Source organism: Mobula birostris, chromosome 11 (assembly GCF_030028105.1).
Source record: "Mobula birostris isolate sMobBir1 chromosome 11, sMobBir1.hap1, whole genome shotgun sequence".
Taxonomy (NCBI): domain Eukaryota; kingdom Metazoa; phylum Chordata; class Chondrichthyes; order Myliobatiformes; family Myliobatidae; genus Mobula; species Mobula birostris.
Window position 1 is genome coordinate 15839091 of NC_092380.1, and position 13435 is coordinate 15852525.

Consider the following 13435-nt stretch of genomic DNA (forward strand, 5'->3'; position numbering starts at 1 on the left):
AATGGTGGAGGGGAAAGGTTAGACTGATCTTAGAGTAACCATATAATCATATAACAATTACAGCACGGAAACAGGCTAAAAGGTTGGCACAACATCATGGGGGAAAGGGCTGAACTGTGTTACACTGCTTATGTAGTGTTCTACGTAAAGTTCTGGTTTTTAAACTGTAGGTTGGGAGGAAAAAGGAAGTTATACTACTGTTATACTAGACCCTGGTCTGACTACACTTCACCATTCAATGAGGTTGTGGCTCTCTGAGTCCGAACTCTGTATAGGCAGTGTCCGGATTACCACAAGGTCCCATTCCTGAAAACTGGTCGTAAGTCAGACGTGTGGGAGAGGATCAGAGGAACATCGGTCATGGGATTGCAAGCAGATGCAGAAACAGCGGCCGGCAGCCAGGCTCACTGACTCCGCGAGCGAGCGAGCAAGTCCGCTCAGCATTCCCAGCCCTGCTCGGCTCCACCCAGCACCATTGTTGTAGCTTGGTTGGGCGAGGGAGAAAACACAAGTGCAAATACTCCATTTCCATTTGGTAGATGCTTGCAGCAGGCAAATCCATCCCCTTCCATCCCACCAGTTTCCCAAAAACTACTTTGTGTCTACGAACTCTCTATGAATCAGTGGTTGTAAGCCAGGGAGTGTCTCTATACTTCCCTTATCCATTCTCCAAAGCCTTTATGTAACCAAAGTCTGATTTTTTCTGCAGATTACAATGCATAGTACAGCCCATTCAGTCCATAATGTTGTGTCAATATTTTAACTTACACTAAGATCAATCTAACCCTTTCCTTCCACATAATCCTCTATTTTTCTATCATCCATGTGCCTATCTAAGGAGTTTCTTAAACGTAGCTGCCCTCTATCACCACCCCATCATGGCATTCCATGCACCCACCACTCTGTGTAAAAAAAACCTACCAGAAGTTTTTTCAGATATATGAAGTCTAAAAGAGAGGCTACAGTAGATATTATATCGCTGGAAAATGATGCTGGAGAGCAGAAATGGTGGACAAACGGAACAGTATTTTACAAGATTCTTCACTGTGGAAGAGGCTAGTACTATGCCAGAAGTTTGAGAACATCAGGGGGCAGAAGTGAGCAAAGTTGCCATTACTAGGGAGGAGGTGTTTGGGAAGCTGAAAGGTCTGAAGGTAGATAAGTCACCTGGACCAGATGGTCTACACTCCAGGGTTCTGAAGGAGGTGGTTAAAGAAATTGTGGAGGCCTTAGTATTGGAATATGTAGATCGTACAGGAACCAGCGCTGGACCACAGAATGGGGGCAGGTTTGGACGGAGGGACTGACAGAGAGTAGCGGGCGCATGCCAGGATTGAGTTCTGGAGTGGGTACTGAGGGTAAGAGAGTTTAAGTTTTCATCAGTGACTCTGAGGTCAAAGCTGTGATCACAACTGCTGGAAAAGGTCCTGGCAGCAGCTCAGAGCAGGAGATAAGGAGTGAGTCTGCAATCCAGAGGGATAACCGAAGGATGCTCGATTCAACCTGCACTGTTGGTGGCTCGTGGAGTCTCTCCAGGGATACTGCAGCTGGCTGCACTTCCTCACATGGAACCACAATCAACAGGAGCACCAGTACCTTTGCCATTTTCCAGAAGTCCCACAGAGATGGTGATGAACTTTAGGATGACTAAGCCTGCATTGCTCACTGTTACTATTGATAGTGAGGATACGGATGTGGTGAAGACCTACATGTACCTGGGGGTGAACCTGGATGACAGACTCGAACAGAGCACCAACACAGAGGCTGTGTACTAGAAGGGCCAGAGTCGCCTCTACTTCCTGAGGAGACTGAGGTCCTTTGGAGTATGCAGGCCTCTCCTTCACACGTTCTACCAGTCTGTCGTCACCAATACAATCATCTATGTGGTGGTGTGCTGGGGCAATGGCATCAACATGGGTGATACCAACAAGCTCAGCAAACTGACTAGAAAGGCTGGCTCCGGGATAGGAGTCAAACTGGACACACTGGAGGCTGTGGTAGAACAAAGGACACTACGGAAAATCCTGGCAATTCTGGACAATACTTCTCACCCTCTGCATGCCACCTTGGCCAAACAGAGGAGTACTTTTAGTAATAGACTAAGACAACTGTGTTGCTCCAAAGAGTGCTATATGAGGTCATTCTTACTATCGGCCACTAGGCTCTATAATGAGTCAACATATCGCCAGGGAAGTGATAACCCCTTCCTGTTACACTGTTTGTGGTAACTTATTTTTTATTCTTCCTACTTCTCTTCCAGTATTTATGCCTGTGCACTTGTAATGCTACTGTGTCACTGTAATTTCCTTTGGGATCAATAAAGTATCTACCTATCTTCCAACCATCCCAACATGTGCACCCATAGACATTCATATCAACCTCCCAGGATTCCCCCAGAAAACCCTGCCCCTGGGCACAAGAGCAGCACCTTCAGAGGGGAGTGCCATCATCAACTCACACTCAAACCCTGCTTTACCTTCTTGTCCTTTTCGGTCCCTTGCTGACGGACATCTCTGTTCAGCGAGTTGGAGATGTACCTATTAGGTAAACCTCTCTCAGCCTGTTAAGGAATGAGAGGCAGAGAAGAGTTCTTAAGATCGTTTTATAGAAAGCATCGTGTCTGGATGCATCGCAGCTTGGTAAGGCGACTGCTATGCCTCAGACCACGAGAAATTGCAGTGAGATATGAACACAGTCTGGTCCAACACAGAAACCAACTCCCCCTCCATGGACAACACATATCAAAGTTGCTGGTGAACGCAGCAGGCCAGGCAGCATCTCTAGGAAGAGGTACAGTTGACGTTTTGGGCCAAGACCCTTATTATTATGTTACAACTACAAATATTAAAAACATAGTGCAGGAAGAGAGCAAAAGGTGAGGTAGTGTTCATTATCCATACAGAAATCTGATGGAAGAGTGGAAGAAGCTGTTCCTAAAATTTTGAGTGTGTGTCTTCAGGTTCCTGCTGGCAGCAATGAGGAGAAGGCTTGTCCTGGGTGATGGGGTTCCTAAATGATGGATGCCGAACCAGAATAGATTAGACAACTCAAGATAAAGGAACTCTTGGGGGCAACTGATCATAATATGATCAAATTCACCCTGGAATTTGAGAAGGAGAAGCCAAAGTCAGATGTATCAGTATTACAGTGGAGTAACGGGAATTACGCAGACATGAGAGAGGAGTTGGCCCGAATTAGAACATAGAAACATAGAAAACCTGCAGCACAATACAGGCCCTTGGGCCCACAAAGCTGTGCCAAACATGTCCTTACCTTAGAAATTACTTAGGGTTACCTATAGCCCTCTATTTTTCTGAGCTCCATGTACCTGTCCAGGAGTCTCTTAGAAGACCCTATCGTATCCGCCTCCACCACCACCGTCACCGGCAGCCCATTCCACGCACTCACCACTCTCTGCGTAAAAAACCTACCCCTGACATCTCCTCTGTACCTACTTCTAAGCACCTTAAAACTGTGCCCTCTCATGCTAGCCATTTCAGCCCTGGGAAAAAGCCTCTGACTATCCACACGATTGATGCCTCTCATCACCTTGTACCCCTCTATCAGGTCACCTCTCATCCTCCGTCACTCCAAGGAGAAAAGGCCGTGTTCACTCAACCTATTCTCATAAGGAGATGCTCCCAAATCCAGTCAATTGACTGGAAAAGAACACTGGCAAGAATGATGGCAGAGCAGCAATGGCTAGAATTTCTGAAAGCAATTCAGAAGGCACAGGATATATACATCCCAAAGAGGAAGAAGTATTCTAAAGGAAAGATGACACAACCCTGGCTAACAAGAGAAGTCAAAGCCAACATAAAAGCCAAAGCAAGAGACACAAAATTCTGGGGGAACTCAGCAGGCCTGGCAGCATCTACGGAGAAGAGTAAACAGTCGACGTTTCAGGCTGGGACCCTTCATCAGGCCTGAGGGGCATATAATAGAGCAAAAATTAGTGGGAAGTTAGAGAATCGGGAAGCTTTTAAAAACCAACTGAAGGCAACTAAAAAGTACTTAAGGTAAAGATGGAACACGAAAGTAAACTAACCAATAATATTAAAGAGGATACCAAAAGTTTCTTCAGATACATAAAGTGTAAAAGAGAGACGAGAGTGATATCGGACCATTGGAAAACGATGCTGGAGAAGTAGTAATGGGGGACAAGGAAATGGAGGATGAACTGAAGGGAGAAATACAGGAGAAAGGAAACTATAGGCTAGTTAGTCTGACCTCCATGGTTGGCAAGATGTTGGAGTCGATTTAAGGATGAGGTCTCAGGGTACTTGGAGCCATGTGATAAAATAGCCAGTAGTCAGCATGGTTTCTTCAAGGGAAAATCTTGCCTGACAAATCTGTTGGAATTCTTTGAAGAAACAACAAGCAGGATGGACAAAGGAGAATCAGTTGATGTTATGTACTTGGTTTTCAGAAGGTGAACACATGAGGCTGCTTAACAAGCAATGAGTTCATGGTATTACAGGAACGATTCTAGCATGGACAAAGCAGTGCTGTTTGGCAGGGGGAAAACAGTGGGAGTAAAAGGAGCCTTTTCTGGCTGGCCGTTGGTGTTCCACAGGGGTCTGTGTTGGGACCAATCCTTTTTACATTATGTGTCAATGATTTGGATGATGGAATTGATGGCTTTGATGCAGTTTGCAGACGATATGAAGATAGGTGGAGAGGCAGGTAGTTTTGAAGAAGTAAAGAGGCTACAGAAGGACTTGGTCAGATTAAGAATATAGGCAAAGAAATGGCAAACGGAATACAGTGTCGGGCAGTGTATGGTCATACACTTTGGTAGAAGAAATGAAGGGGTTGACTATTTTCTAAATGGAGAGAAAATACAAAAAATCTGAGGTGCAAAGGGACTTGGGAGTCCTTGTGCAGGACTCCCTAAAGACTCATTTGTAGGTTGAATCTGTGGTGAGGAACACAAATGCAATATTAGCATTCATTTCAAGGGGACTAGAATATAAAAGCAAGGATGTAATGTTGAAACTTTATAAAGCACTGATGAGGCCTCACTTGGGAGTATTGTGAGCAGTTTTGGCTTCCTTATCTTAGAAAGGATGTGCTGAAACTGGAGAGGGTTCAAAGGAGGTTTATGAAAATGATTCCAGGATTGAATGACTTGTCATACGAAGAGTGTTTGATGGCACTGGGCCTGTATTCACTAGGATTCAGAAGAATGAGAGGTGACCTCATTGAAAACTACCGAATGGTGAAAGACCTTGATAGAATGGATGTGCAGAGGATGTTTCCTGTGGTGGCAGAGTCTAAAACCAGAGGACACAGCCTCAGAATAGAGGGGAGTCCTTTTAGAATGGAGATGAGAAGGTATTTCTTTAGCTAGAGAGTGCTGAATCTGTAGAACTCTTCTCCACAGGCAGCTGTGGAAGCCGAGTCTTTGATTGGTCAGGGCATGAAGGGATACCGGGAGAAGGCAGGAGACTGGGGTTGAGAGGAAAACTGGATCAGGCATGATGAAATGGCGGAGAAGACTCGATGAGTCAATGGCCTAATTCTGCTCCTATATCTTATGCCGCCTTTTTGAGGCATTGCCTTTTGAAGATGAACTCTATTGTTAAAGGAAGCTAATTACCACCTTCTCAGAGTATCCTAGGGCAGATTGTCTGGGATATCCCTAGCCTGTGCAGCTGGACAAGGGTCACCCATGGATGCAGCATCGGCCTCACCTTTTCCTGCTTGTTCTCTGTCTGTGGATAGACATCTTTGTCTGGTGAGGTGGGCATGGTCCTGGTTGTGAGTCCTCTCTCAGTCTGTGCAGGAAGTTAACAAAGTCTTTTCACAGTCTGAGGCCGGACCTCGCGTTTTCACTTCTCAGTGGCCATTGGTGGTAACACACCATCACAGTGGGTCCTCCTGCTCCCTCAGTACAGTCCTGAGGCGGCAGGGCCAGTGCGACGGAACAGCAGAGAACACCAGGAGTTGTGGGGAAAGTTTGCAGATTTCCAGAGAGAACCTGCAACAGCGGTCACTTTCAAGTTGACAATGACCACAGAGAAATTAAACCAGGGGCCACTGTTTAGAGGGAACAGTTGAGACTGGCAGTTGGATATTGGAACTGTGAGGGAGGGGTTGGGATGGGCTGGGGACACTGGCACTATGGAGCATGGAACAGATTGGACACTGGCGTTGAGGGGTGGGAACAACTGGGCACTGGCAATGTGTGGGGTGAGATGGGTTGGGCACTGGCAGTGAGGGGGATGGGAACAGGTAAACATTGGCAGTGTGAGTGATGAGATGGGTTGGACAGTGGCCGTGTGGGCTGGGGATAGTTGGACACTGGAAGTGTGGGGGATGAAATGGGTTGGGTAGTGGCGATGTGGAGGTGAGATGGTTAGAAAGTGGCAATGTGAGGGATGGGATGACTTGGACACTGGCAATGTAGGGTGCGTAACAATTGGACACTGTCTGTGTAGTGGGGTGAGAACAGTAGAACACTGGCTCCTTGAGGTACTCTGATTAATGAGATACCACCTACCAGAAATTAGTAGCAGACACTGTCATTGAAACAGGGTGGGAGGATGTGGACACGAGGAAATCTGCAGATACTGGAATTTCAATCAACACACACAAAAACTGCTGGTGAACGCAGCAGGCCAGGCAGCATCTCTAGGAAGAGGTATAGTCGACGTTTTGGGCCTAGACACTTCGTCAGTACTAACAAGGCGTTAGTCCTGATGAAGGGTCTCGGCCCAAAATGTAGACTGTACCTCTTCCTATAGATGCTGCCTGGCCTGCCGCGTTCACTAGCATTTTTTGTGTGTGTTGCTTGGGAGGATGTGGAAATGTTTTGACAAACTTGGTATCACCCACTCCATTAATTACTGTTGATTGGTTAACTATAAAAATGGACGACACTGACAATAATCCATCCCCATTTAATCTGGGAACGTGGCACTAGACTCCTTCCAGAACGCCACAACTCCTTACCATAAGATATAAGAGCAGACTTAGGCCATTCAGCCCATTGTATTCACTCTGCCATTCTATCATGGCTGCTTTAATTTCCCTCTCAATCCCATTCTCCTGCCTTCTCCACATAACCTTTGACACCCTAATCAAGAACCTATCAACCTTTACTTTAAACATACCCAGTGTCTTGGCCTCCACAGCTGCCTGTGGCAAAGAATTTTACAGATTCACCACTCTCTGGCTAAAGAAGTTCCTCCTCATCTCCGTTCTAAAGGAACGTCCTGTTCCGAGGTTGCACCTTTGCTGTGTGGCATTTGTTGTGAGAATTCCCAGATGATAAACTGAGGAACGCCCTGGTCTGTGTTCAGGTGAGAAGGTGTCTGATCTGCAGACTATCGTGCTGTTAATGCCGTTCCGTGTAGACGGAGGAAGGGGTGGGCCGACAGGCTCACTGGGGCTCATTTCCTCTGAACAGCAAGTAGAGCAGGAGTGATGGAGAGGAAGTGGGAAAGAGGATCTCCACCAAGTCCCCCTCTCCCCCTCAATGGGACCCCTCCACTCCAACAAACCCCTCCTCTGGCTGATGAGAATGCCAGACTCAGTGTCAGGGAAACCCTGAGAGCATTGTGTGGTAGTCAGGCCGACCAATCAAAATTACCTTTACAGATCAGCAGAAGGAAACTAACCAATCACAAGCCAGTGGTAGATCCCAGTGGAGAGGTGTGGATGGAGTACATGTCCCAACAGAGAGGGTCAAAGGTCTTACTGGAGAGGGAGGGGCACAGAATCCCAATGGGTGAGGACAAGAATGGGTATGGTGGAGGGAAGAGGGGTCCCAGTGGTAAGCAAAGGAGCCCACCAAGATCCCCATTCCTTCCACTGCTCTCACACTACATACTGTTCACAGGAGACCCTGCAGGAGCTGATTGAGCTCAGCCCCACTGAACCTGCTCCCAACTACACAAGAGCGTCTCTGACAGCACGACTGTCTCTACTTCATGCACCTTCTCACTTGACATTACTTGGTTTAGTCTCCTTTGGAACTTTCATATCAAATCCCACTGGTGGAGCAGGGATTCGGGGGCTGCAGATTTTTTTTTCCATTATGAGAACACTCAATCCTCTTTTATTGTCATTTAGAAATGCATACATGCATTAAGAAATGATACCATGTTTCTCTGGAGTGATATCACAGAAAACAGGACAAACCAAAGACTAACACTGACAGAACCACATAATTATAACATATAGTTACAGCAGTGCAAAGCAATACCATAATTTGATGAAGAACAAACCATGGGCACGGTAAATAAAGTCTCAAAGTCCCCGAGTCGATCGACTCCCGAGTCCCCTGATACCAGGCGGCAAAAGGGAGAAACTCCCTGCCATAAACCTCCAGGCACCGTCAACTTGCCAATGCTTTGGAAGCAGCCGACCACAGCCGACACCGAGTCAGTCCGTCCAAAAACTTCGAGCTTCCGACCAGCCTCTCCAATACAGCCTCCCGAGCGCCATCCTCTGCCGAGCGCCTTCGACCTCTCCCCGCCACTGAAACAAGCAAAGCCGAGGATTCGGGGCCTTCTGCTCTGGAGATTCCGGTTACCACACAGTAGCAGTGGCAGCGAAGCGGGCATTTCAGAAGTTTTCCAGATGTTCCTCCATACTCTCACATCCGTCTCCATCAAATCAGAATTGTGCACGGTCCCCTACTTGACAGATAACAAACATCACCACCAAAGTGGCCGCGCGATTTCCAGAGGGAGCCCACCACCACGTACCGAGGATAGGTAGAGGTAGACTGGTCAAAGTTTCAGGTAAGCTTCTGATCAAAGTACATGTCACCATATACTTCAAACAAGAGAAAATCCGCAGATGCTGGAAATTTAGCGGGACTGGGTTTCGGGCTGAAATGTCAACTGTACTTTTTTCCATAGATGCTGCCTGGCCTGCGGAGTTCCTCCAGCTTTTGGTGTGTGTTGCTCACCATATACTACCCTGAGATTCATTTTCTTGCAGGCATTCACAACAGCAGAACAAACAAATACAATAAGAACCAATGAAAAGCTACATACAAAGATTGACAAGCAAAAGAACTGCACAAAAATCAAAAAACAAATAATAATAAATAAATAAATAAATACTGAGAGTCCTGACGAAGGGTCTCAGCCTGAAACGTCGACTGTGCTTCTTCCTATGGATGCTGTCTGGCCTGCTGCGTTCACCAGCATTTTGTGTGTGTTGTTGTAAATACTGAGAACATGAGTTGTCGAGACTTTGAAAGCAAGTCCAATGGATGTGGAATCAGTTCAGAGTAGAGGTGTGCGAAGTTATCCAGACTGGTTCAGGAGTTTGATGGTTGATGGGTAACAACTGTTCCTGAACCTGGTGGTGTGGGACATAAAGCTCCTGATGGCAGCAGCAAGAAGATGGTCTGGATGGTGGGGGTCCTTGATGATCGATGCTGCTTTCTTCGCGACAGCGCTCTGTGTAGATGTGCTCACGGGTGGGGAAGGCTTGGGTAGCCTCAGTCGAAGGTCAATAACTGTTCCTAAACATGGTGGTGTGAGACTGTTGGCAGTGTCATTGAGAGTGCAAGAACCAATATAAAGTTGTACACTTGCTGACTGTCTGTAGGTAGACATCCTTGCCCAGTGAGATTCAGTTGGTTCTATCTGAGAAGCTTCTCTCAGACTCTGAAGGATCCAACCTCAGGTTAAAGGTCTGGAATACTAACCCTTCCAGCAGATATGGACCAGCACCAGGGGTTTCAGGGACTAAATGGTCAAAGGTGTTGTGTATTTAATATTTCAATAATATTTTAGTAATCTTGTATATATATATATATGTTGATTAAGCATTCTTGTTCATTTCAAAAATTAAATATGGGTTCTATGTACAAATATGTTAATTGTCTACGTCATCACTCTACCATGTACCATGTGTGTGTCTTAAAGTAATGACGAAGTTAGACCCGTATTTCAGACCCCGCATTTTTATTTGACTTAATTTAATGTTTTGAAGTTACAAAACATAACAAAAGGATGGAGGCACAGGGGTAGGGTTTGGGCCTCGGAGGCTCTAGGCATTGATTGGGGTTTTAGAAGGTCAAAGCTATTAAGGGATTGGAGGGTCAAGGGCCAGGAGATCAGAGGGTTGGAGCTTGATCTTTGGACTGTGGGAGGAAACTGGAGCACCGATTGGCTAGCTAGAGGCAGTGGGGGGAAGAGATTGGTAACATACAGAGTACAACAGTGGGAAAGGGGTGAAGGTTGAAAATAATCAGTCTTCGAAAAAGGTTCAAAAAAAGTAGTAGGGATAGTCCAGGTAATTGACCTTACGTTTGTGGTGGGAAAGCTGTTGGAAAAAATTCTTAGAGATAGGATCTATGGGCATTTAGAGAAACATGGCCTGATCAGGGACAGTCAGCATGGCTTTGTGAAGGGCAGATCGTGTCTCACAAGCCGGTGGAGTTCTTTGAGGAGGTGACCAGGTATATAGATGAGGGTAGTGCAGTGGATGTGATCTACATGGATTTTAGTAAGGCATTTGACAAGGTTCCACACGGTAGGCTTATTCAGAAAGTCAGGAGGCATGGGATCCAGAGAAGTTTGGCCAGGTGGATTCAGAATTAGCTTGCCTGCAGAAAGCAGAGGGTTGTGGTGGAGGGAGTACATTCGGATTGGAGGGTTGTGACGAGCGGTGTCCCACAAGGATTGGTTCTGGGACCTCTACTTTTCGTGATTTTTATTAATGACCTGGATGTGGGGGTAGAAGAGTGGGTTGGCAAGTTTGCAGACGACACAAAGGTTGGTGGTGTTGTGGATAGTGTAGAGGATTGTCGAAGATTGCAGAGAGATACTGATAGGATGCAGAAGTGGGCTGAGAAGTGGCAGATGGAGTTCAACCCAGAGAAGTGTGAGGTGGTACACTTTGGAAGGACAAACTCCAAGGCAGAGTACAAAGTAAATGGTAAGTTACTTGGTAGTGTGGAGGAGCAGAGGGATCTGGGGGTACATGTCCACAGATCCCTGAAAGTTGCCTCACAGGTAGATAGGGTAGTTAAGAAAGCTTATGGGGTGTTAGCTTTCATAAGTCGAGGGATAGAGTTTAAGAGTCGTGAGGTAATGATGCAGCTCTATAAATCTCTGGTTAGGCCACACTTGGAGTACTGTGTCCAGTTCTGGTCGCCTCACTAGAGGAAGGATGTGGAAGCAATGGAAAGGGTATAGAGGAGATTTACCAGGATGCTGCCTGGTTTAGAGAGTATGCATTATGATCAGAGATTAAGGGAGCTAGGGCTTTACTCTTTGGAGAGAAGGAAGATGAGAGGAGACATGATAAAGGTGTACAAGATAATAAGAGGATTAGATAGAGTGGACAGCCAGCGCCTCTTCCCCAAGGCACCATTGCTCAATACAAGAGGACATGGATTTAAGGTGAGGGGTGGGAACTTCAAGGGGGATATTAGAGGAAGGTTTTGTACTCAGAGAGTGGTTGGTGCCTGGAATGCACTGCCTGAGTCAGTGGTGGAGGCAGATACACTAGTGAAAATTAAGAGACTGCTAGACAGGTATATGGGGGGAATTTACGGTGGGGGGTTATATGGGAGGCAGGGATTAAGGGTCAGCACAACATTGTGGGCCAAAGGGCCTGTACTGTGCTGTACTATTCTATGTATGTTTTACGTTAACTTACGCAGGTCCAAGTCCAGCATTGAGTTAATCAGCATGACTGGTTACCTGTTCAAACAATCATTCCCATTCCCTGGGCAAATGATTCACAGGGAGAGACATTATCCCAAGTGCACCTGATGAAACTCTCAGTTATACAAGGTGAGTCACACCGGGCATCACTCAAATCCCTGCAGTGGCACACAGTGACCCACAGGCGGTCACTAGCCCATTTCACCACAGGGAAAGTTGATCTTCAATCACCTAACACTGAAGAAAAGGCATCCTGCAACTGAATTTCCAGACCCACATCCTTCGATGAGATTATCTCCAATTTTCCGAAACTCTGGGGTATGCCATACTGAGCTCCTCCGTCTCTCTTCAAAGAATTCCCCTCACAGTGTCCCCCTTGCAGATACAGTGAGTCATCATGGCATTCCTCCAAGGATAGTCTACTTTTATGTAAAGACACCAACACTAGGCCTGTGGACACCTTCCTGTTGAAGGATCTCAGCATGAAACCGCAACCATTTGCTCTTTTCCACAGATTCTGCCCGGCCTGCTGAGTTCCGCCAGCATTCTGTGTGCGTTGCTTTGGATTTCCCGCATCTGCAGATTCTCTCGTGATTGGACCTATGGCTTCATTATGATCAGATGTAACTACAACGCGGCTCCATTTTTACATATTAAAGACTAACACGTGGCACGGTGGTGCAGTGGTTGGCACGACGCTTTACAGTGCCAGCGACCCAGATTCAATTCCCACCACTGCCTGTAAGGAGTTTGCACGTTCTTCCCGTGACCGCGTGGGTTTCCTCCGGGTGCCCCAGTTTCCTCCCACAGTCCAAAGAGCTACCGGTTGGTAGATTAATTGGTCAATGTAAATTGTCCCACGATTAGGCTAGGATTAAATCAGGGGATTTCTGGGTGGTGTGGCTCAAAGGGCCAAGAGGACCTATTCTACATTGTATTTCAATAAACTTTTTTTTAAATCAAAAATAAAATAAATGCTAATAACGCTCAGTAGAGTTTGCCCGCAGGGTTACGGCAGGGTTCCCATTCCTGTCAATAGCTCACAAGTTAAAATGGAGCTGCAAACCATCTCCCATGCAGCAGAGGATGCCTGCAGCTCTACAGCAGCTGGCAATTCCATCCCACCCAACTCCCAGATGCTCGTTCCCCTCTCAGAAGTTCATAATCTGGGAAGGACTCACATTCATATTTCCTTCCTTTCCCAAAATTTGGATGCTGCCATTTAGATTAGATTAGATTCAACTTCATTATCATTGTGCCGACTACAGATACAAAGCCAATGAAATGCAGTTAGCATCTAACCAAAAATGCAAAGAATAGTGTTATTTACAAAATAACTGCGAATAAAAAGTAAGTGCTACAGCACACAAATATAAAAGTACTGAGACAGTACAATACGGGTGCAATACTGCTTAGCGCTGTGATGTGAGGTTCAGCAGGGTCACAGCCTCAGGGAAGAAGCTCTTCCTGTGCCTGCTGGTGCGGGAGCAGAGGCTCCTGTAGTGCCTACTGGATGGGAGGAGAGTAAAAAGTCCATGGTTAGGGTGAGATGCATCCTTGATAATGCTTTTCACCCTGCCCCGGCAGTGTTTTCAATGGTGGGCAATTGGGTGCCGATAATCCGCTGGGCAGTTTTCACCACACAACGGAGTGCATTGCAGTCCGATACGGGGCAATTGCCATAACACACTGAGATGCAGTTGGTGGGTATGCTCTCAATGGTTCAGCGGTAAAAGTCTGTCAGTATCCTGGGACAGAGGTGAGCTTTCTTGATGCTCCACAGGAAATAAAGG

At 46.5% G+C, this 13435-nt stretch overlaps 1 protein-coding gene across 6 annotated transcripts in view; it reads right to left on the reverse strand.

The window, feature by feature from the left end:
- LOC140204863 (TRIO and F-actin-binding protein-like) overlaps positions 1 to 13435 on the reverse strand; it is a 301234-nt gene that overhangs the window by 145181 nt on the left and 142618 nt on the right. For all 6 annotated transcript variants that reach the window (XM_072271741.1, XM_072271739.1, XM_072271738.1 and 3 more), the window contains one exon: positions 2477 to 2560. In XM_072271741.1, the coding sequence (XP_072127842.1) occupies positions 2477 to 2560 (84 nt within the window). The remainder of the gene's footprint in view (positions 1 to 2476; positions 2561 to 13435) is intronic.